Source organism: Cyclospora cayetanensis, unplaced genomic scaffold (assembly GCF_002999335.1).
Source record: "Cyclospora cayetanensis isolate NF1_C8 unplaced genomic scaffold, CcayRef3 CcayRef3_contig_232, whole genome shotgun sequence".
In the NCBI taxonomy this organism is placed as follows: Eukaryota; Apicomplexa; class Conoidasida; order Eucoccidiorida; family Eimeriidae; genus Cyclospora; species Cyclospora cayetanensis.
The window spans coordinates 1-22,885 of NW_020312184.1; the positions used below are offsets into that span (position 1 = coordinate 1).

Below are 22,885 nucleotides of genomic sequence, written 5' to 3' on the forward strand. Positions count from 1 at the left end.
AGCTGCTTGCCGGCAAAAATGAGACGCTGCTGATCAGGAGGAATGCCTTCCTTATCCTGGATCTTTGCCTTCACATTTTCGATGGTATCTGATGGCTCAACGTCCAATGTGATTGTCTTGCCAGTCAAAGTCTTCACGAATATCTGCATGCCACCCCTCAAACGCAGAACCAAATGAAGGGTTGACTCCTTCTGAATGTTGTAATCAGAAAGTGTCCTGCCATCCTCCAGCTGCTTGCCGGCAAAAATGAGACGCTGCTGATCAGGAGGAATGCCTTCCTTATCCTGGATCTTTGCCTTCACATTTTCGATGGTATCTGATGGCTCAACATCCAGAGTAATGGTTTTCCCTGTGAGAGTCTTGACAAAGATCTGCATTGTGGCCACCGTCTAGGTTCGTGGTAGGTTCACGCCCGGATGATGAGTAAATGAGCGAGTGGCGAGGTGGATTTTGCCCACAGGAGCGATTTTGATAAGAATATCAATGATATAAGTGTGAAGTGGACGCTTCTGGACGAGGTTTTTTCTGGATGTACACTTTAAGCTGAATGCTGAAGTGCAGGCGGCACAGTCAGAGGTCTAGGCGTCCTCTACCAACGACTAGACCCTATATTTGGAATTGATTAGGAACAAACTTTGGACTACTTTTCGCATGAATATGTTGATAGGCCAGACTACGCGAAAGCAGCCTGTTGGTCGACTCGTTGGTCTTCTACGGGTGGATGGCAGCGCTCCGCGCGGCGCCCTCCCCTGCGCCTACGTGGCAAAGCCGCCGCAGCCAGCAAGATAGTACGGCAGGCCGTCAACCCAGTTTAGGGTAATTCTAAATTGAACAACATAGTTCTGGCCAACATGGCAAGGTGTATAATGTTAGGGCTTTTTTTGCTCAGGCAGTGGCAGACTTCAAAGCTCGCTCAGTGTGTTCTCTCTCCCGGTTTCCCGATGTAGACATTCTTGCAGCTGAGTGCGTCGACGGCTTTTCCAAGCATGCAGCTTCCTTGTATGTTTGGCTGTTTACCTCGTTGGTTCCTCTTTCTTGTATTCATCGTGCAAAAGCAGCCAATTCTACATGGATACTGATGCCATGAGCAAAATTTTTTCGTGGGATGTCTTTAGTTTCTTCTTCTTCCCTCGGCCTAGTTCTTTGCAGCGAAGAGTACCTTAGGTAAACTTTCTTTGCTTTCTCGCGGAACGCTGCTTTGCCTTTCAACATGGTAGTTAGCTAGGCAGAGTGCCAGTACAATTCTTAAGGTTGTCAAAAGAAAGTATTAGACTAAACCGGCAGTGTAGAGTATTCTCTAGTAAACAGCGGTCACTCCGCAGTGTCACCCGAGGGTTCTGTTATCCTCAGCGTACATAAATATGATAAAGGCAACCAGCGAAAGAACTTGAGAGCAGCTGCTCACCCTTAAAGCACTCCTTCGGGATCGGGTAGCATACTCTCAATTCCAGGGCTTTCTTGGACGCTTTCTCTTGACACTCAATCTTTACGGATAAGCAAGCAATACTATTTTCAACTTCTAATAATCACTCAAGAGGTGTCTATCCACTCCAGACTCACTCTGAAGTCGATAGATAACTCTTGAGTGCTTATTAAAAGAGCTTTCTTCCTTCCCTACCGCTTCCCTGAATTCCTGGAATGAGAGGGAAGAATAGCTAGCGTAAGTGCTACTGCACCCTCAAAGCACTTCCAGCATTCTCCGCTCGTTGTACATAGCATGTAACGCGCGCAGCACGGTGTCTACTTGCATGGAGCCAATGATCCTCTACAATAAGTAAACTGAAAGAAGAGACAATTCGATCAGTCAATTCTCGTAATTCGATATACTTAAGGTGGCAGAGAATACCTGTAGCAGGCTAGATTACACTTGAATACTTCACTAATTCTTCGTTAAATATTACTAGTGTAGTAGAAAGAATTCAGAGATTGGTTTGCCTGATACACTTTATTTCTTGGATTGTACTATTACCTTCGGACAAGAAGACGCAGTGTGCATGTTCTTCATGTACTAGGTGGAACTGGCTGTGCATGCTCGGAGTCCTAAGAGGGGGCAGCCACGCGCACCCTAGCAGTCCCTCTCGCCTGATGTTGGGAACTATTAGGGACTCGAGCAGGGGAAGGCAGGAGTTCTCTTACACAGCACTCAACAGCTTTATATTAAGTTCGCATTGTGTCTGGAGTCAAGTGGTTTTCTGAGCAGAGTTATAGGGATCACTAGATTGCTCAGGTGTGGCTCGGCACGCTACACAAAGGTACAGGAGACTGTGAGCTCGGGCACTTGTAGTAGGATAGTAACGAAGAACTTCGTGCATGGCTAGTCTGTTCGTTCGAGATGGTGACCCCGTTTTCTTGGTGGAGAAGGCAGCTCTGTATCCTCCATTGGATCCGTGATTACAAAAATTTAGAGGTTTATTGGGGGGATCACCTCCTGCGAGGCTGCATTTAGCTCAAGGTGCTGGTTAGACGATAACAAATGCTCCGTTTGTTGAGTGTTACGTCCAATTTGCTCGAGCTTCCTTTCACCATCCTTGCAGTGCTCAGATGCGGAGATGCGTTTACGTCCACGTAGAATGTTCAGTACAGCATTAATCCCGCTACGGGCAAACCATTTATGGAGGCGATCATCATCGTTTGCTGTGCAAACGTGGTATCACCTCACGGAGTAAGCCATGCGAAACACTGCTGGGCTTGACTAGCTACTCGGAGCGCAGTTTCCCCTTGTTGAGCAGAGAGGGAACGTACATTGAAGGAATGCAATGTAAATTTTCATATCGATTCTCAAGCCCTCAATATCATGGAATTGAGTTATGCTGTGAGCTAAGAAAGTTTTAGGCAAAACGATGATAGTGCTTGCCATTATCCATGTACACGAAAGTACTGAGAAATATGTGAGAAAGTTCTTAGATGTAGATTAAGAACCATACTCATTGTTTTATACTTCCTGGTTGCATCATTGTGGTGGTTTTGCAATGTCAGAACAGGGCCATTGTGGCAGACAGCTGTGCAAACTAGAGGTATTATGATTTCGTTTTCTGATTGTACTTGTCGTTAGCAATCTGGCCTTTTGAAATGCCTAACGAAAATATTAAAGAGAGAACTGTTTGAGAATTTATTTACGCGACACCAAAGGAATGACGGCAGAAGCGCCTTGCACTGGCCTCTGTTGGTTAACTATGATGCGCCAGGGAGTAGCGTTCATGATACATCACACGCATGAACGCAAAAACATAATGACCACTATGGCCATGCTTTGGCTATTCTGTCACACGCATGTAGCAAATACCTACGGTGCTACTGGCCCCAAAAGTTCAATTTCTGGAAACTGAAAAGTCCCAACGCTTCGAAATCAGATGCTCTCTGTAGTTGTAGTACAGCTTTGGCGCTATTGTTCCAAACAGGGTTGGCAGCTTCATCTTAGACAGCTGTCGCATGGCCAAGCGGCTTATGAATATAGATGTAAGAACCTCAATCTAAGGCTTTGGGGTCTGGGGGAAGGGGGGAGAAGTGCTGTCGTGGCGCTTTTGATTTGCTGACACCGCTGTGTTTACGAGTTGATGTGTGCGCTCCTATCCAAGAAATGGTCGAGTTCTCCCATTTAGGCTGCACTTTAAGCTATATGTAAACAAAAGACGGCTAATTGACGAGCGAGAGCAACGGTTTCAACCTATGTAATAAGTCCTGTCATATAGTATGCAGGTGACCCTCACAGTGCGATTGGGCTCGGGAAGTTCCCCTGCTAATATGGGCGAGGCTTTTGCCCACAGACTAAACAAATGATTTGGTATTTGAGATGCTATTGTAGCTTTAAAATGAGCGATGAAGGCTGCAGGGGCCTCGTGGTCGCCTGTTTCTGGCTAGCGAGACGCTCCCCCATGTGGGAAGCCTTCTCAGCGCGAAACGCTACTCATTTAAGGAATTTCGCGAACCTTTCCCCCAATCATACTGAATAAATGTTTTTAAAGCAATGTTTATCCTACAGCAAGCTTCTTGGTTGGTGATTCGCAACACCTTGGTTTGCGCCGGTCCATACACGCCTTGCCGCGCATGGAGCGGGCCAACCCAAACTGTAGCGCTCTTTAGTATCGTCCAAGTACCAAGTCCTGACCTCTAAATCCGAGGCGCAATTCGCTGAAGACCAGCCGCCTCTCCTCCAACACCGATGGGTTGCTTTCCACACAATTCGAAAGCGGCAGCACAGTGCCTTTAGGAACCAGCAGTCGCCGAGTACGAGAACGCTGAAGTTCCCCGAGCTCTTCCCTTAATGCGGTTTTAGGCTCTCATTTTAGAGGCATAGACGTGCTTTGTGGCCTGCGATCTCTCGGCGGTAAGAGAGTAAGGTCTTCGAGCAGCTGAGGTCTGCAGCACTACCTGCCTCGAGAGCTCCTATGAACCAAGCCAGATCTGGCAGACTCTTGGAGGGGCTTCATCTGGCCAGAGCACGAAAGCCATGGAACCAAGAGTCGCAAGGAAAGAGAGGCCAGAAGGAGCCCTCTCCCCCTGCCTCACCGCTACTCCCACGCAGCACTCCCGTTTCCTTTCTGCCCGCCAGCAGCATTACCACGCCGCGCACTTGCTGCCCCCACAGCATGCACTGGCAGGCCATGAGGCCAGCCACGCCTTCTATGCGCAGCACCACGGGGCCCCCGGGCGGGCATATGGCCATCAGAGGTACTTTTGCGGGGGCCCCCCGGAGGAGGCAGAAAGGCCTGTCCACGGCCCTCTTATGCAGCAGCAGCAGCAGCAGAGGTTTCCAATCCAGAACCCTAGCGGCACCTCGGCCCCCTACCACCAGCCCAGCGAGGCACATTTGGTGCGTCTGCACCCTCCGCACACGCACCAAGTTCCCCGCTTCGCGGCGATCCTGCGTGGATTTGCAGTTGCCCAGTCGTTGACTCTGAAACAGCTCTCGTTGCCTTCTGATTAAACTGCCGCTGAAACTGCGGGCTTCCTGCTTCCTCTTTCCTGCAGTGTTGCTGCCGGGCCGCCTGTGCCTCTCCGGCCGACTGTGCCCTCATAGTTCGCGAACCCGAGGTGTTACTAGCGCCTTCCTAGCAGGCTACGCTTCTCCCTCACCTTGAATGGTTTCGCTCCTGCACCACTGCTTGCGCGTCGTGGGCGCCTCAGGCGTACCCCACGCACGGGGATCCATGCTGCCCCCCTGGATCCCAGTTGCTTCCAATACTCCCCGGCTCGCACGCGCCCCTCATGGCGCCGCCAACTCCCTCCTGTGGAAACGGCTGGGCGACTGGGGTGTACCGCACTGATGGGGGGCCCTCTGGACGCCCTTTCGACTTGGCGTCTCGCCTGAGCGCCTGCAGACCGGGAGAGGTCCCCGAAGATGAGGAAAAGGACGAGCCGGACTCAGATGTTGAAGATGAAGAGCACCCGTGCATTTCCCCCATCGTGAAAACCTGGTTCAGAGCCTTTTTTCCCAATACGCCGCCTTTCGTGTGGTTCTTCCTTCAAGTCTTCGTTTGCTTCCTGCTCCTCCTCATGGGCCTGGAAAATGTCTCGGCATCAAAAGCCGACTTCTTCCTTGCGCGGGCGCCAACCAACTGGGCACCCACCACACAAGACGCGAAGCCGAGGCTGGAAGTGGTTAGCTTAGCCGCACAAGCTGTCCTTTGGCCCCTCACACCCCTAACCCGCACAGCGCGATGCCTGTCCTCTGCATGTCGGTTTGCCGAGCTGTCGTCTCCGAACAACAGGGACCCCAAAGATCCAACGCCTGAGCCACGCCTTCCCAGACGCGGGATGCGGTTTGCCGAGACGAGAAGCGCTGCGTCTGCACATACGCTATGGCTCTCACGTGCCTCCCTTGTTGCTCGCAGATCGGCGAAATCAGCAGCCACGCGTTGCTGCTTAACGGATCCACCGCCTTTTTCCAAGTCGCCGCTCTGAATATCGGCTTCTTCCTCTGCTTCATGCTCGCGAGGTGCGGTCGACGCCCCTGCAGCGGCAGCGGGAACCCGTCAGCAAGGGCACTCCCAAGCGAACGCTCACCCCGAGCCGAACAGGCAGAAACAGCTACATACGAGCTCGCTAGCTCCACACAGACACACACATGCTAAAAGCGAATGCGAAAAGCCGCCTGGAGTACAAATCCCCTCGCAAGTGCCCTGCCAAGTCTTTGCGCCCTGGATTACAAAGCATCATTTGTCATGAATAAAAACGCCGCCTCTACAAAGAGGCTAAGCAGTATACAGAGTAGACGATGGCCACCGCTTTGCCATGCATGTCTCAGCTTCTGAACTATCTGTGTGCTGCCTGCAACAAATACAGAGTTATCGTCATTCTCGGGCTGCTGCAAGCGGTGAAACACGGGATGCCAGCGGCAACGGCCTTCGCAGCAACCATCGACCCCGAAATCTTTTATGTTCCTTGGAGTATTTTCGTCTACGTCTGGTGGATGGGCAATGCCAAGGAAAGTGCGATACATGGTTGCTTCTACTGTAAAGAGTTGAGGATCAACAGGCAGGCCCTGCCTTTGCGAAAGCCTGAAGACTTGACGGGATGCTGCCTTCCCCGCAAGGCTACGCTGTTGTCTCCTTCTGCCGCTATTGCTGCTCTTGCTGAGATTCCGCGTAGTGTCACACTCTCTGTGTCACTGCTGAGGCTGTAAGGGTGTCTGTTGCTACCGCAGCAGTGGCTGTCGGCACAATGCCTCGCGCATTGTGATACTGAGATCGCTACAGTCATCTGTGTGTACTTGCAGGCCACTTTCTGATGTTCTCCAAGACGGCAGAGGACCCTCCAGAGCCTCTGATGCATTTCGTTTTGTTGGGCCCTTCGTTGCTCTTCACGCGGTCGCTGCTGCGCGTAATTCAGACCACTAATATTGTACTCATGGTACTTGCAGTGCGTCGTTTGCTGCTTGCCATCATGGTCTTTTGCTTCGAGCTCGGGTTTCTGATGAGCATGAACGCGCAAGTTGTCAATTACCTGGAGAGGTTATCCACAGTCAGGAAGCTCAACGCCAAATGGCTTGCCAGCGTGTAAGGTGCTGTACTGCTGCTTCGCCGGCCGGGCTGTGGTTGCTGGTTCGCGTTGCGTGGTTGGACGATTCCTACGTGACCCCTCCCCTTTCGGTGTGCCCCCCTTCTAAGGAGTTTCCTCTGCTTGTTGACTTCCCACAGCAGCCTTCACATCCAATCTGACGCCTAGTTTCGCGCTTCCTCCAGAGGGGCCTCTGCAGAGGAAACTAGTTGCAAACAGTTTGTCGCACAGGTGCACGGATGCAGCCTGCTGCGTCTTTGTGCCTTCTGATGTTCGTGTCGCCCAGCAAGTGCCTCTCTCTCGTGCTATGCGTAGGTCGCGGAGAAGGAATAAAGAGGCTGTTGAGGCGTCCACAGACGGGCGCACCTTCTTTGCAGATGTGCCGGAATTCGAGGGGTGTGTGCTGCAGCCAGAACACTTGCAGGGGCAAGAACCAGCTCAGCAGCACAGGCAGCAGCCCCCCAAAGCAGAGAAAAGCGCGGCTCTGTATCAGCTGGACAAGACTGCTGCCGTTTCTCTGGACCCCTGCGAGGCTCAACCTAGGGTTTTCCTACCGATGGCAGCATCAAGTCACTGCTTTTCCCTACAGGGAGCAGGGCACCACCTGCAGCATCAGCACCACCTTCACAACCCCGCCAAGACAGAACAACACAAGTCTTTGAAAACGGGGTTTCTGAAGCGCGTCAGACGCGGGTACAAAGCTTCGTTATGCAGCGCAATTCCTTTCCCCCCTATCCACGCGAGTCTTTTCCCTGCGCACCACACCCAAGCCGAGGCGCTAGGGCGCTACGAGTCTTGACTGAGGCACGTAGCTGCCATTAGATGGCAGTATGCTGGTCGGAGACAGCGCTTCTGTCCCTCTAAATGCCGCTCCTGCTTCCGAAAGGTGTGTGCCTGCCTCCTTGCAGCCTAGGGCTTCCCATAAGAGCCCTCTGCAGGGCCTTCCGGCTGTTCGCCGCTGTGCCGCAGCAGCGGAGGTTGTTGCAGCGCGGCGTTAGCAGGGAGGAACGGCGGTCTGAGGGAGTGAACTCATTCTGCGGGGACGGCTTCTTCTTTCTCCCCCAGAGTCTGAACGGGTTTGTGAGCCGAGCCGAGCGACTGCAGGAACGAATGGTGCAGGGCACAGGTATGAAGTTGCGAGCTCGGGGGAACGTCTTGTGGCAATTTCCCGTACCGAGTCTCCACGACCCGACCCCTAGAGAGATTTTCGTATTTCACCGCAGGGAGCGCGGACGGAGGGGGAGCTCCTCGAAGAATGCAATTGATCCTGGCCGCATGCCCGTGCTCCGTCTCCCCCTGTCTGTTTGCTGCCGGCTTCCCGCAGTCAAAAGTCGCCTGTGTGCTGAATGCCTCCGTCCGTGTGCCTTGTCCTCTGACGCGACTCAGGGAAACCTTTTGTTGCCCGATGGCTGTGTTTGCAGTGCTGCCAGAGCCTTTGCGCCCCAAAAGCATCGAACAAAGCAAAACCTCGCAAATAAGAAACTGGCTGAACATTCACTACTGCCTGGACTTCCCGCCGACTATTTTTCTGTACGGGAGGCGGCTGGACCTGACAAACAAAGAACTGGCGCGACACGCTGCCTCGTTGCTCTTCACGGAGATCCTCAAAGATGCGCAGCGCACCGGCAAACCGCCGAGGCACCACCCAAGGAGAAAATACTCAATGGAGCTGCAAACGTTGAGCGAAACGCACCAATACCATGGCAGAAGCCTAGAAGAAGCAGAAACAAGAGGTCTGTCTCCGCAGACAGGCGAAGGAAATACATCTGGTGTCTTCGACGCAGCGTCTACCACCCACCCCTCCCAGGGGCAAGATTGCACTGCGTCTCCCCAAGACCAGAAATCCAGCGACTACGTGCAGGGGCCCCTGGGAGAGCATCCTTCACAACGGCATCCACGAATTCTACTGAAGGCTTCTGCGGACTGCGAAGGCACAGAGAGGCACTCAGTTTTTGGATGGCCAAGTGAACTGATGGACCCGACGCCGAACCCCACAAGCCAAGGAGGCGCTTCGACTGCTCCGAAAGCAACGAAACAGAGTCGCCAGTCTCCGAGCACGCGAGGAGCTGCCGGGAGAGCAAGGGGGTTCCGGAGCTCCACAGCGCAAGAGCAAAGAGACACAACCAGTGCCAGCAACAGCAGCAGCAGTCGTCCCTCGCAGCTGTGCGATGGCGCAACGCCCTTCTCCGAGCCAGAAAGCAGCCAGTGTACAGCAGCAGGCAGCGAAGTGCGAGCCCTCGAAAGAAATGGCAACGGTCCAGTAGAGCCTTGCCGGCTTGGGGATTCCAAACAGCAGGTCGCATCCAGCGCCTCAGAACAACCCATTAGCCCTCTTGCGCAAAGCACTTGCTTCCTGGCCGCCCACGAACGTAGGAACGCGCCCAAGAGTTGCAGCACCTCCAGCGGCGAAATGAGTTCCGCAGAGGAAGACTGCAAAGGACAGCCGATCAGCAAGCCGCCGAAGGCGTGCCAGGCTTTTGTTGGGCAGCGCGTGCAGGGAAGGCCCATCCTTAAGCGGAAGCAGAGAAGGTATCTCTTTGTGCGGCGGTGTCTGCATGCGCGCGGCCGGGCAAGAGATGATAAAGAGGATTTTAAAGGCCCGTCATCAGACAAGCCACATGGGAGCCAGGAGGGAGATCCCTGCATTCGGGGACCCCTTGCATCGAGCTTGCATGCAAGGCAGCCAGCGCACATCCCTTTGCATGCCGAAATCCAGGCAGCAGATGCTCCTCCTTTCTCTGCAACGTTGAGGAAGCGCCAACCGCGGCATCCTTCTTCGCTGCAGCACCCGGAGACAGCCAGGAGCTGCTCGGTAGAAACAGCGGTCGGTTCGTCAGAGTCAAAGACCCATCAGGACGGACTGTGGACCGGAGGGGTATGTGATCTTCCCAAAGAGCCAGAGCGCGCAAGACCCGGCACAGAGGAAAGCCACAGGAAAGCGAAGATGGAAGCCTCCAAGGAAGTGACAAAGGTCGAGCCCACAATGTTGATGCGCGACCCTTTGGATGCTGCCGAAGGTGAAGCACCGGCTGAGGCGCACAGGGAAGAAGAAAAGTTCTTAGGGCGAGAGATCCTCGAACAGTACCTCCGGCCAGAAGAGGCAGAGGAGTTCATGAAACACACTGACCTCGCCGGTGCTTTTTCACATCGAGCTTAAAGCCTTTAACCTCTGCTAGTTTGCTTCTTGATGCACGTTCAAGTTTACAAATTATGTCCCAACAACACTTGGCAACCAGCCGCATCTGTGACTGCGACCCTGTGCGTTTCCTTTTAGCTGCTCTCTTTCTGTGTTACCTGAATCGCCTCAGCTTAGAGCGTTCGGTAGTTACTTTTGCGTGGCACTCACCTCTACTTTCAAAGCCCATCGTCACATGTTCATTGGCTGTGATCTGCTGTGACTCATCGTATGTGGCTGCCTTGCATCTTTCTACGTTTTTTCGGCTTGGCTTTCCAGGACACGGAAAGATCAATGACTTGATGTTCCAGAGGGCAGTTCTGCACATTTACAGTCTCCGCAAACGTCTCGTGCGGGCGCTTAAGGTAAAAGGAATACCAATGCCATTTTCCGCTTTTCTTGGCTTAGTGTGCGCCGTCCAAAAGGGGTACAAATCATCCGTGCTTGCGGCATCTACAAGAAACATCAAAGAGTCTGTCGTCCGTACCACTGATGATGCGGTAGTCAGAATTCATGTTCATGGGAGACTGTGATCATAGCGAAGCTGCCACCCACAGATCAAGCAAATTTAGGAGGAACTCAAATAGGGAAGACGTTCCCCAACCCAAAATATGCTCCACACATGCTAGAAATGGCTTTCCAATCTTACCTTCGTTGCCAGGCAATGCTGGTGCTAGTCCTAGGGCCCATATGTGTTACTCTACTTGTGCTTTACTGTGTGCATCCAAAGTCGTAGAATAAGGCTTAGGCTGTAATGGCTGTAAAATTACACAATAGGACTACAGAGCAAAATACGCTTGTCATTCGTTCCTTGCTGTTTGTGTGTGCTGGTCTCACAGAGTCAAGCGAGCATCGCGTCGACCGTGTTGCGAATGATGTCCCTTTTGCTTTGGTTTGTAACCATGATTGCACTTCTTCTTGTAATGGGGATCGAAATGAACACCGTCGTCATGTCTGGGGCCGCATTCCTTTCGGCTATCACAGTGTCACTCAGTAAGGGTCTCACACTGCAGTAAATAACTCATCACACTTTCATGCAAGTGTGCAGCATCCACACACAGCTAAGCGGAGTCGTTTTGCAAGGACGTATGCTCACCTCTCATTCGTGCACGCATATACACGCAGTTCCAACGGGAGATAAGTACTAGAGCAGTATGGCTAATGTACACAGTGAATTTTCTGGCTGCGCTGAGATTCGTACGACGCACAGTTTCTCCTCAGCAGCAACAGCAGCCGCAAGCCTATTCGCTAAAAGCCATTTTGTTGACTTGTATGTACATATGCCAGGTAGAATGCACCCTACATTTTAAAAAACATATGGGGAGTCTCGTGAGGAAATTCTTAGCCGTGTAAAGCATAGTAACCCGTATGCACGCACAAATAGGTACCCTTTGTGAGAATATCGAGATTCTGGATACACACAAGCGTTGCAAATATGCATAAAAACAGGACTGCTGATGCATATACATATGCACGAAAAGGCGCTTTGTAGCACTCATGCAGTTGCTTCCATACTTGTGCAAATGCGCATGCAAACACAGCGTGCATACCTCCATAGAGTTCGCAAAAGCATCTTGTACCTCGCGTTCGTCCATCTGGATCCGTAAATGTTAAGCTTCTTGCATATTTGCCCATCGTATATTTTGTACGTATCGATGTGACTCCACTTCTCTTCGTGTGCATAATATCTGTAAACGTGCCTGCTATCTTTTATTCACGAAAACTTAGAGTGCGACCTCCATAGATTCAAAGACGCACTATAGTTAATGCGTTCAACATGCACTCTTCTATTTAAGTACACAGCACTGTATAGACATCCTTACGCTTGTGGCAATTGAAGTACTTCCAGTTTTGCGTCTGTCCATATACCTGATTGTCTGCTCTTTTCGGCTGTCACTCTATCCCTGCATCCCCATGCTCCTTGCTACCCACTCGTCCATTGCGCCTTTTTCTTTTCCCAGGCTACATCTACCAGCACTTTATTACAGCTGTCATTTTTGTGGCCTTCACAAATCCATATAATATCGGGGATCGTGTGCGAGTGGACGGGGGAGACATTCTTTACGTCCGCCGTATCCGCACGTACACCACAGAATTCGAAAGCATGCATGGAAAGCCGGTAAGGCAAATGGGCTGCAAGCCAAATTCGGGTACTGCGTAGAATGAGCACTAGGTGGCTTGGCACTGGCAATAACACTGAAATCAGTAACTAGTTCAGGCACTTGAAAAGTGGTTCACTCAGAAATATGTCTAGAATAATCGTTTTTACAAGCGGTGCACTAAAACGTTGTGATAAAGGCTAGGCGCGGTAGTGGACTGCAGATTAAAGGCACAGCTCTTACAGTGCACGATGCAATTTCAGGCGTAAAAAACAGCTAAACAGATGTTCCTTGTCGTTGCAAACAGAATATGCATGGGTACGAAGGGCTAAGGTGCAGGGCGCAACTAGCAGAAGAAGTCTGTTGCTGCAGAGGTCGACTAGTACACGAGCAATCTCATATACTAGGTATATGAAGCTTGCTTATTTAATTAAATGGGGCAATACATCACTAGTATAGCTCATGTTCTAGTATCTGGACTTTTTGAGCCCTTTCAGATGATCTACAGCAACGCGACGCTTTTTACCCGCGTAATAACCAATGAATCAAGGGCCAAGGTATCTACTTTTGAGCTGACAGTCTCTGTCAGCGTATACACTGCCCCTGTCCTTCTCAAAGCGCTGGAACAAGAGATGAGAAGATACGTCAAATCACGTGCAATGGATTTTGTCAAGGACAGCTTCCGCATCGTCATCTACGAGGTCCACCCTGGGCACTGCATTAAGGCAAGCAGAAACAGCAGGAATTTTGATGAAATGGGATTCTATGGCTTGAAAGAAATGAAAGTTTACGAGCACTTCGTTTTCCTTGCAAGAACAAATAGTGAAGTTATGTAGATCACAGAATATAGGATACGACTTCGCAGGAGACTAAGGGCATTGTACTGCTTACTTCTTTATTGCTTTCAAATGTGGGAATTGTTATGTAGAACAGCCTTCTTGTTTGAGGTTGTTACTGCTGAAATTCGGATATTAGTTGTTCCTGCCACGGAAGGAAAAGTGCCGTGAACGCCTTTCATTTGTGATGCAGATGGGGATTTGGCTTACGTGTGTGGACGGCTGGGGCAACTGGACGAAAGTTTTGAAGGTGCGTTCCGAGGTGTGCATGTATCTTGTGAAGATTTTGACAAGGCTGCGTATTTCCTTCCATCTTCCTCAACAGCCAATAGCCTTCACTAAAGAGCCCATGAGCTTCCCAGGTAGCAGCATCAAGCACCACCTGGCAGCAGGATAGCCAGCAGAGAATATCTTTTACAACAGAGGGCGGGGAGATCAAACCAATTTTTCAAGGCATGAAGTCTTTACACCTAGCACGGGCCTTACCAAAGTGGACTGTCTCCTGCATCGTGAACACAAGCACTATTAATACGCATGCGAGCAGTTATTCGATTAGCGTACTATCGTTAGGATAATAAACATTACATCACTGGCAATTTATCCATGTCTATATTGTGATTAATGGGATCGCTTCTGGCAAGTCAACTACATGAGCCAGAATTCCGCATGTACCTACATGCATGTGACCTGCCCGTACTAATTGGGCACTTCCCTAAAGATGCCTTTCCGGTAGCCAATAGTGTTTCTCTCAAGTAGCCTTCACCACACTGATATAGCCACTCTGCACTTACAGCATTTTTCTGCTGTCAACGCAAAGTTTGAGGCCGTGCCCAGCTACTCCACTACACAGTTTCTCCTAAAGGCTTGTAATGGGTGAGTTTTTGAAGGGTTCTCACAACCAAAAGCTGTTGAGCCCAGGTGGCTGTGCTAGATAGTAAAAAACCTTCAGGTGTTGTCTGTTTGAAGCGTGGAAGGAAACGAGCTCGTGACATAGCCATGCACCTCTCCAGGGTACGCACGCACTGGCACTAAAAGAGAGCCTATAAAAGTCAACTGCAGGTCGATATCGGGGCAAGACTCGTTATGATCAGTGCAACGAGCCACCCTGCCAGGTGCCCATTGCTAGCTTGCCGCCAGGGATGTGGCTGGGTGGCATTTTTAGGCCTTGGTGGGGGCCTTAATGATGTCAACGAATGCTTTCTTAAGGGACGCTCCGCCCACCAGGAAGCCATCAACATCAGGACACCCAATAAGGGTGACGCAGTTCTGATCTGTCACGGAGCCGCCATACACAATGCGCAGCTTGTCCGCTACCTCCTTGCTCACGCGCTCAGCCAGATACTTGCGGAGGTCCTGAAGGACGAAGTGCGACAACACTACGCATAGCATATTAGTGCGCCTGCACAAGCATCTTCATGCAGTTCACACTATGCACTCTTGAGACATATGTGGCAACTATTCGTATGGCATGTGCTCAAGCGAGCCTGGCATGTCGGACGTAGCAATCCAGAGTACTGGAACATGTGATGACCACAGAGAAACAGCGCACACAAAAATTGTGCCTGCGAGGTATACGGCAGCACCATAAAGTTTCGCCATGTAAAAAGTGTTACTAGAAGCCGGACTGTTCGCCACAACACAGATGCACGCGTACATGCACACACGCACACATCCACACAACCGATGCACCACACAGGCATGAGAGACACGAGGCCTTAAAGAAAGTAAGCCGCAGCCCATATGGCCTACAGACGGTTGGCAGAAGTGCCGTACATGCTGTATTGCATCTCTGCGTGTCGCCATTGCGCCGAACATATGGCACTGGGCTACGAAAGAGTCACTGCAAGCACTCTGCTGTGTACACAGCCTAATGTTTTTGTTGACTTGGCAAGTCGACATGAATTTTAGAGCGCTCGCTTAGCATGCAAGAGGTGAGAGAGCGGATATACCCTCGTCACCCACTTCTTCCGAGTGCAACAGGCCGTCATGAACCATGGAGAGAGCAATGTTCAGAGGATACAGCATCTTGCTGTTTTCCCTATCGAATGTAAATGTGCAACCAATGGCCCCCCTCTCTTCCGTTCCATGAAACTCATGCAAGTCAAACTTACAGCGTGCACCTCCTGTGCCTGTTCAGGTGTTGCGACTTTGCCTGTGCCAATAGCCCATACAGGCTCATATGCGATCACCACTCTTCCCCAGTCCGTCACTTTGGGGATAACGGCGTCCAACTGCGTCCTGCAGACCTCCATCGTCTTTCCTCCCTCGCGCTCCTCCAGCATCTCCCCAATGCAAATCTGCGACGGAAGGTTTCAAGCCGCGCGGCGAGACTTCATCGGCACGAGATTTTATGTAGGTGGTGACAACACGGACGCCTTCACAGTTCTGTTTGGCGATCGCCGTGCTGCCGGCGGTAGGAGAGTCACTTACGGCGACATGGAGTCCATCTTCTTTCATGATCATGCCAACCTTCTCGGCAACCACCTGGTTCGTTTCGCCGTAGTACTGCCGACGTTCACTGTGGCCTACCAATACCCACTTAAGGCCAAAATCCTTAGCCATCCCGGCTCTGCAAATGAAGTAGAGGCACAATAGTGGGTTCTGTACCTAGGTTGCTCCCCAGAAACGCCCTGCGCTGTCTGGCGAGACACGGTAGGGTCTAAAGTCAAGCATGCAGAGAAACATAAGAGCCATGTCAGGCAAGAGGAAGCGGCATCGCGGAGGGAAAATATTCTGCACACGTCCTCTGCCTACTGCGATCCAGATGTGCAGCTTGTGCATTGATGATACATCAACCGGTGACCTCGGGGGGGGTGCAGGTTTGGCACTCGAGGCTACGTGTGATAACGCCTGGCTAGAACGAAAACTGTTGCGCCCCTTTTGCACGTTAAATAAAACAGAAGAAGGCTGACTGAGCCAACAGAATAAAAAGCAAAACTTCGCGGAGGCACGGAGACAGCAAAGGAAGAACAGTCTGGGAGCAGAAGGGGAGGCCTGAAGGGCGAAAGACTGGCGATGATGCCCTGCTATCTCACGTGATCTCGCCAGTGTAGGCGCCGGGGCCTGTCTTTGAAATGTTTTGACAACCAACTTGAAAAGCACCATTGAGCTTTTCCTTGGCCAGATTGATGTGCAGCGCTACGGGGAAAACAACCACTTCTGCATCGCAAGAAGAGCAGCCCGCCAAGTATGTGAGGATGGGATGCCCCTCAAGACGAATGATCGCGAAGCATACAGCCAGTAAAGAGGCAGTGCAACACGACGGGCAAGAGGAAGACCAACAGATTTTGAATCTATCTACGCAAGAACCCGCGGGCTTCACGCTGGGCTTACTTAAAACCCTACACAGGCGATGCCGCGGGGTGCCAGTGTACGAATTTCCATTTTCTACCCAGAAACGCGGCTAGAATAACACTGCATCTCTCGGCAACGCGGGCACGAAACAACAAGGCATAATCGCTGATGAGGGGAGGCCAGCATTCGCGTGTGCAGAAAAGGCACCACCATGAAGTTCACACACACTCGCTGGAAGCTAGGTCAGAGTCAGTAAATCCATAAGGCACACTTGGAGTAACCATGCGGATACCCAATACGGATTCGCGATCTCATGAATTAGTGTGTGCATGGCCCAAAGCCTAGTACTTTGGTCCGGGTTTCTCGCACCGTGCTAGTATTTGAAAGGCCAGAGCAATGCAGAAGATAAGGCATCTCAACTCTTTTGAACAAGCAAATACAATTACGAACCTCATTCGGTAGCTCTTTGGTGAAAGATGCCGTGGGGTTTTGATGCGGGCCTTCCACCGCACGCATATACCACCGAATTCCAGACGCAGCGAAATAATTGTGCTCACCAGTTTGCTTAGGGTCAAAGTTCGCCTGGTTCAGCTCCTTGGCGAGCTCGGTGATGGAGCAAACAGTGCCATTGGACTTCCAGTTTCCGCCTACCCAGGGTGTGCGTGCCATTTTGAGCTTGCGGCAGAAAGGGTGTGCACGGGGTAAAACGCTGTACTTTAGCGACGATAAATCAGAAATAATTCCACAGCAATGCCACCTGAGCATGGCAAGGCCTTGGTTGTCTCCTCAGGAATGCGAAGAAGGGACAACAGGTGCAGAGTAGCCCACCACACTGTGGTCCTTCCGTCTCCGGGGGCTGCATGCGGAGATCTGTTACTTTCTCCGCTTTAAAGGCGCAAATACTATCGACGACATGATCGGATTATCATAAGAGCTAGAAAACGTGGTGGTGTCAAGCTGCTTTAGCCCATAAACGTGTTAGACTCTTATGGGGGGAAGTTCTACTTAAAGATAGAACTGCTGAGCTCCGGTCTGACACGATGTTGTTTACGCGTGTTAAGATTCTCCAAAGCGCGTGAATTGCATGAGCTACGTTATGCCTACGGACTGCGCTTCTCGGCCAAATCCTGGATCGGTGTGTGAATGTCCCCTGTCCTCAGCCACCCAAACAGTTTCACAGAGCTGATTTGCCAACAAGCGGGGCGAAGGCATGGTAGGATGCATGAGAAAGCCAAAGCGATTATTACCCATCGAACAACACTGTGGCTAACAGCAAGCGCTGCCGTAAGCAGTATGGACCCGCATGAAAAAACATTGAGCGCATGGTGCGAAGAATGCATCTTTGCCTCCAAGTTACACCAGCGCGACCTTAGTAAGAGTAAAGCATTTCGCAGCACTGAATAGTTGATTCGTGCGTAACGGGCATGTAGCGTGAAAGCATGCCCTGACCAGATACTTCTGAATGCCCTGCTGGCAACTTACTGTAACGCTTCGATTAAGATTTCCGTAGAAAGACACTTCACTCCAGACTTGATACAAACCCACTAGAAAGTTCTTCAGTGTAATTTAAAGGAAACATTACCGCGTTCCCCTCCTCGGCCCCCCAGGAGTTTGCGACTTGAGGCGAGAGGGACGGTTAGAGTGCGCGTAGCTGCACCTTCTGTGCAGTGGGAGCAACCACGACTAGTTGCACGTAGCATCTTGCGCAGGCGCAAACATCACTGCGTCTTCTTGTGCCAATATATTACTACTAAGCAGGAAAAAGAAAGAGGAGGGTGTGGGAGTGTTGAACTCTAGCAAAACAAGACTCTGTACCTTCCATCATTGATTCACATGTTCGCGTGATAAATAACATTTAGATACAGTGTATACAATGCAGCTGTGAGTGAAAGCATAAGTATTTGTCAACTGCTTTTGTAGACCAGATGCAGTGGTTACGCTACACTCAGTCGCTATTTTCTGCGTTTTTTACATTTAATTTTTCATAAGTAAAATGTTGGCTCAGTGGTTCGCCTCAATATATCTTTTTTACTGCGAAGGTACTGCTGGCTCGACTCTCGTCACCGTAATATTGTCTAAGTGCGTGCTTGACTTGATGTTCAGCTGGCTGTGAATGATCACAGGGCTTAATTGGCGCAGTAACCCTCACCCTAGCTGCTCCTCTTCCTTAACGCTGGAACCACGAGGAGCGAGGGAACGGGAGGGAAAGAGGTTGCTTGAAAGGAGTCAATAAAATTCTTCTAGGGTTTTATTGAGTCTGAAGTGAAGTTCTCTTTTGTTGACATCCTATGTGGAGCGCTACACCAGCGATGGCCTCTAGCGGACACTTCTATTGTCAGCTACATGGAGAGTGCGCCACATATATGTAGATCTGTATGTAGGTCTACTTCTATGCATTCGATTGACAATTCCGACCTTCATTCACCTACCTTTTGCTTTCTCTGAAAGAACGCACCTTGCACTCCGGCGTTTGAAGCGGTTGCAGCCACTTGCAAGTAGTACATTCGATCACTTATGCCATGGCCTCTAGCGGCACCGTTCCGAAGGCACTTCAAGCAGGGGAGCCTGAAGGTCTGCGTGCTGGCGGACTTTCACCAATGCATTGCAAATAAAAAGAACTTATAGCGTCAAGTAGCCCATGTCTTTGTTGCCAGAAGCACATAATTGAGGCAGAGATTAATCGAAATACATGAAGAGGCATATTTTGCTACGTAGGAGATCGTTGGCATAAGACTATTATCTGATTATAAGATGCTCTCAGAGGACCATGCCATGCGTGTTTGGCACCCTAATGCACTTAAAAGCAACTATGCATGTCACGACACAAAAGAAGTATCGATGGCAGCAACACTGCACTTACCTCTGCAGGCAGGTTTAGTCTGATACATCTGTGTGTTGTTCAAGAGCAGCGATTTGTAACATAATCCGGACTAAACGAGCTCTAAATGTATCGAGCTGAGCACTAGTAAATAGACCTGACTCTAAAAGCCTCGTTTTTCAGGGCGCAGACAGATAAAGTATTCTCGTTAGAGGCTAATTGAGCTTTCGCATGAAGAGACTAAAAGGAGAGCCTCTACTTTGCTATCCGACGACATTCACAAGTGCCGTTTTAGTAGATCCCCCAAAGGTGTGCTTGGCCACCAAAGTGTCCGTATAGTTTATTTGTGACTGGCAGTGCTTTCAAGTTCCGGGTCTGAAGGCCTCGTAAAAAGCTTTTATGTCGGCATCCGCCGAGGGGTTGCCGGTGTAGATTACTCCGGCCACATGGGTTCGGGTTTGAAGGACCTCTGACAAGTTAGGGGGGGAAATGCAATTAACGGCAGAGAGTTCAGAATACGCAGCATTTAGCGCCAAGGAATTCTTCCCGAATACCGAAGGGCAAGGGTTTGGTAGAGGTGCTACTTTAGGTTCATCGTCGTCACTGTAGTCTGGGCTTTCGTTGGGACAGCTGTGTATTGGATGGTCACTCGGTATCACTGAAGTACAAGAGTTGCTCTGCTGTGAAATAGAGTGTACTTTACTGGGTATCACTGTGGCTGTCAAAGGCTCTTTTGAGGTGTGCTCAGAAGGTCGGTCGGTAGAGCTGGGCATCCGTGGTGTTGTTGAACGCTGGTTTTGTGTATTATCGACGACCCATGGGTAACCAGCACTGTGGGTAAGCAAAGGTGTAATTGCTGGTGGGGCGATTGTCGTGAAGTTCCCCAGGTATGGATCTTCCACGGTATGTCCGTGTTTCTGGTGGGAGGTGCACGGATTAAAGCCCTCTGTGCCGTCGGTATTTTGGGCTCTGCCAAGCTTACAACAATCTTCTTGTTGCACACTACAGCCTAAGCGCTCTATGTACTTTGAAGCAATAACGTTGAACCAGTCTTCAAAATCCTCCTGAAGCTGCTGTCTACTTCTCTCGATTGTCATATGAACTCTCTTGAGTTCTCTCTTCGCAGCACCCAGAGCATCAGTATTTTTGATGTATTCATCTCGCCAACTTGCAACTTCTTGAAGTAGCTCTGTCTCTTCAGGTGTATCATCCTCTGGAAGTAGTGGTGCCCCCGTTGCCTGCATGCATTTTCTTATTCGAATCTTCTCCAAATTTGTCCTTGCTTTGGCAATTTTCTCCTTCGCCCTTACGGCTGCTTCACCGTGTTTTTTTGCGTCTGCATAGAGATTATGTAGGCGCTGAGAATCAGCTTCGAGGAATTCAGTTTTCCTTGCGCTACGCCTAAGAATTTCAAACGCACGACCCCTATTCTTGAGCAAGGCTATGGCTTCTGCCCCAGTAAGCCAGGGCATCCCCGCCGCATTAGCAGTACTGTCATGCTGAGGACCCCTGACAGCGGCTTCCACCGCAGCACGCGTCATTGCTCGCAACGGATCACTGGCCTGACAGCGAGCTGACGATTCTGAGCTTTGGTGCATGATCCCTAGCAATAATGCTATTTCTGCATCTCGCTGCTCGACATGGAGCTGCAACCTTTGCAAAGCCTCTAGGCAATCTCGACGTCTACACCGGCCCTCATCACCCTGATGTGTTATCTTGTTAAATTTATCCCGTAATATTCGAAAGCAGAAGTCTGCCAACCGGAGGTCACGCGCTGCTGAGACTGGTAGGTCTAGATCATCCCCAGTAGCCCGAAGAAATCTTTCAACAGAATCTCTGCACCTATCTTTCGCTTGTTCGTCTAGCTCCCCTTGCTCCTCATTCACAGCGGCAACCAGCTGCAACTGTCCACGGAGCCTTTCATTTTCTCTCTGGAGGCGTTCAATCAACGCTGATGTTTCCTCTTCCTCATTTACTGCTGCAACGTTTTTGATTTGGGAGACTGCCTGAGCAAATCTACAAGTGCTTATCGTTTCGTTGATCGCGTAAAGCTCTAGAGCGACCGTGGCAATCATGCACGTCTTACAGTTTCCTCCCAAGGAATCTTTGAGCACCGAGGTCATCAGCGAATTCCTGTATGGCACATGAGTCGCCTGGCCGGCAGCTTTCTGCCGTAGTGCTACAATGACTTGTTCAAGATAGTGGAGACTAAGGTTGATACTACACGCCTCCTGGAATACACAATCGCCTGGCCTTGTACCAGATTGCTTAACCCGCTCAGATCCCGCTAAATCTACCAGGTGCAGTTTTGCCTTTTTCGTGCTGCGGCCTCCGTGCTCTTTGCTGGCTATCCATATTGTAAAGATGCAATGTGATCGAGTAGAGCAGTCATTAAGGGGAGTTTCTGCAATGATGCGATTCGCATCACCCACAAACAAGAGACTGAGTGCCTCTTCTTCCGTACGAATGGGATTCACTGATAGTCCACGAAGGAATACATGATCCGAATCGTCAGCCACGGCGTATACTCGCCTAAGGTCTTCGAGGTTTTTACTTCCCGTCTCTGTTTTAACCAGCAGGTCATACCCGCGATCCTGATAGATTTCAAGGTAAGAGATAGCCAGAGAAAATTCGGCAGTGGAGCAGCTCGAAGAAAATTCAAATACTCTAGCGAGTGCCCGGGGTATGATACCCCGCAGTTCATATGCTTCGGCTCCACCAGTGATTGTGTATGTTTTACCCGTTCCGGTTTGCCCGTAGGCAAAGATTGTACCGTTGATGCCGCGAAGCGCATCATCGACTACGGGGAGTGCCGCACCCTGAAAGACATCTTCCTGCGTTGCATCCTGATCGAAGATACCATCGAAACGAAACTTATACTCTGCTTTTGAATTGTTTAGCGGAGCTTCGTCATCCCTTGGGAGATTGGTGATAAAAGTTCGTCCGTCCTTTCCAGCGACGCGATGCCACTTACAGCTGCCCACCATGGGTCGCATGCGGAGATAGATTTGAATATTACTCGCGCTTGTTATATCTCCGGGAGGTAGTACATATCTATTTTCACCGGAGCCACTTGATTCATCCATTGCTGAAGCCATTGTCCTATTGGAATTCCTCTGGCCTCTAATGTGTAGGAATTCGCACTGTACTTTTGGTCAGCCTCAAGGGACGGTGCTTGATTGCTGAATTTACCAGGGCAAGCTTTACGTCCCACCAGCGTCTTTTTTGCTTGAATCTGGAGGGATCCGCCTGAAGAAGAGCAAAATGGCACCTTTACTACGAAGGGAAGTAGCTAAACTTGAGGGCCTCTGCCTGCTGCCCATATACAACTGAAGTATCCCGTAGTAGATAAAGAATGCTGTCACGGTCAATTGGGAAGCGAATGAGCCCATGCATCCTCAAGGTATTGGACAAATGAAGCTGCATGCCCTGCCTTTCGGGAGGGAGCGAGCGACCGATTCAAATCCCTCAAGCATCGACGCTGTTGTTTTTTGCGAAAACGCACAGCCTGGAGGTCTAATGATCCATATGCCTTCTTCTTATGTTGGTTTATTTCACATTGGGGAGCTTCAGTATACAGTGGAATATGGACAACGCTCTCCGCACGTACAATTTGTGAAACTTTTACATAGCATGAATGATTTACGCTAACTTTCATTTCTTCATG

At 50.5% G+C, this 22,885-nt stretch overlaps 4 protein-coding genes across 4 annotated transcripts; 1 reads left to right on the top strand and 3 right to left on the bottom strand.

The window, feature by feature from the left end:
• Positions 1 to 6: 6 nt before the first annotated feature.
• Positions 7 to 377, bottom strand: LOC34618725 (polyubiquitin; the record flags this gene model as incomplete). The annotated part of the gene is made up of 1 exon (XM_022732043.2): positions 7 to 377. A coding segment is annotated over exon 1 (371 nt), but the record flags the coding sequence as incomplete, so codon positions are not given.
• Positions 378 to 8,659: 8,282 nt separating this feature from the next.
• Positions 8,660 to 13,503, top strand: LOC34618726. Its single transcript, XM_026338143.1, has 7 exons — positions 8,660 to 9,050; positions 9,192 to 10,130; positions 10,451 to 10,536; positions 11,011 to 11,164; positions 12,133 to 12,290; positions 12,768 to 12,988; positions 13,293 to 13,503. The coding sequence occupies exons 1-7, from the start codon at positions 8,660 to 8,662 to the stop codon at positions 13,501 to 13,503; spliced, it is 2,160 nt and encodes a 719-aa protein (XP_026193928.1).
• A 761-nt stretch (positions 13,504 to 14,264) lies between these two features.
• Positions 14,265 to 17,069, bottom strand: LOC34618727 (triosephosphate isomerase, cytosolic). The gene is made up of 5 exons (XM_022732045.1): positions 16,958 to 17,069; positions 16,142 to 16,265; positions 15,537 to 15,675; positions 15,218 to 15,403; positions 14,265 to 14,459 (listed from the first exon to the last, which is right to left on the bottom strand). The coding sequence occupies exons 1-5, from the start codon at positions 17,067 to 17,069 to the stop codon at positions 14,265 to 14,267; spliced, it is 756 nt and encodes a 251-aa protein (XP_022589940.1).
• Positions 17,070 to 19,580: 2,511 nt separating this feature from the next.
• On the bottom strand, positions 19,581 to 22,316 carry LOC34618728 (kinesin-like protein KIF6). Its single transcript, XM_022732046.2, has one exon. The coding sequence runs from the start codon at positions 22,314 to 22,316 to the stop codon at positions 19,581 to 19,583; it is 2,736 nt and encodes a 911-aa protein (XP_022589941.2).
• Between the last annotated feature and the right edge of the window lie 569 nt (positions 22,317 to 22,885).

Excerpts from the sequence above, each read along its gene's own strand:
- LOC34618726 (XM_026338143.1), top strand. The coding sequence starts at position 8,660 with ATGGAGCTGCAAACGTTGAGCGAAACGCACCAATACCATGGCAGAAGC. Across the intron at positions 10,537-11,010 it reads GTCTCGTGCGGGCGCTTAAG|AGTCAAGCGAGCATCGCGTC; the intron begins GTAAAAGGAATA and ends CTGGTCTCACAG. Across the intron at positions 12,989-13,292 it reads GAGGTCCACCCTGGGCACTG|GATGCAGATGGGGATTTGGC; the intron begins CATTAAGGCAAG and ends CCTTTCATTTGT.
- LOC34618727 (XM_022732045.1), bottom strand. The coding sequence starts at position 17,069 with ATGGCACGCACACCCTGGGTAGGCGGAAACTGGAAGTCCAATGGCACT. Across the intron at positions 15,404-15,536 it reads AAGATGGACTCCATGTCGCC|ATTTGCATTGGGGAGATGCT; the intron begins GTAAGTGACTCT and ends CTTCCGTCGCAG. Across the intron at positions 14,460-15,217 it reads AGGCACAGGAGGTGCACGCT|GACCTCCGCAAGTATCTGGC; the intron begins GTAAGTTTGACT and ends TTCGTCCTTCAG.
- LOC34618728 (XM_022732046.2), bottom strand. The coding sequence starts at position 22,316 with ATGGCTTCAGCAATGGATGAATCAAGTGGCTCCGGTGAAAATAGATAT.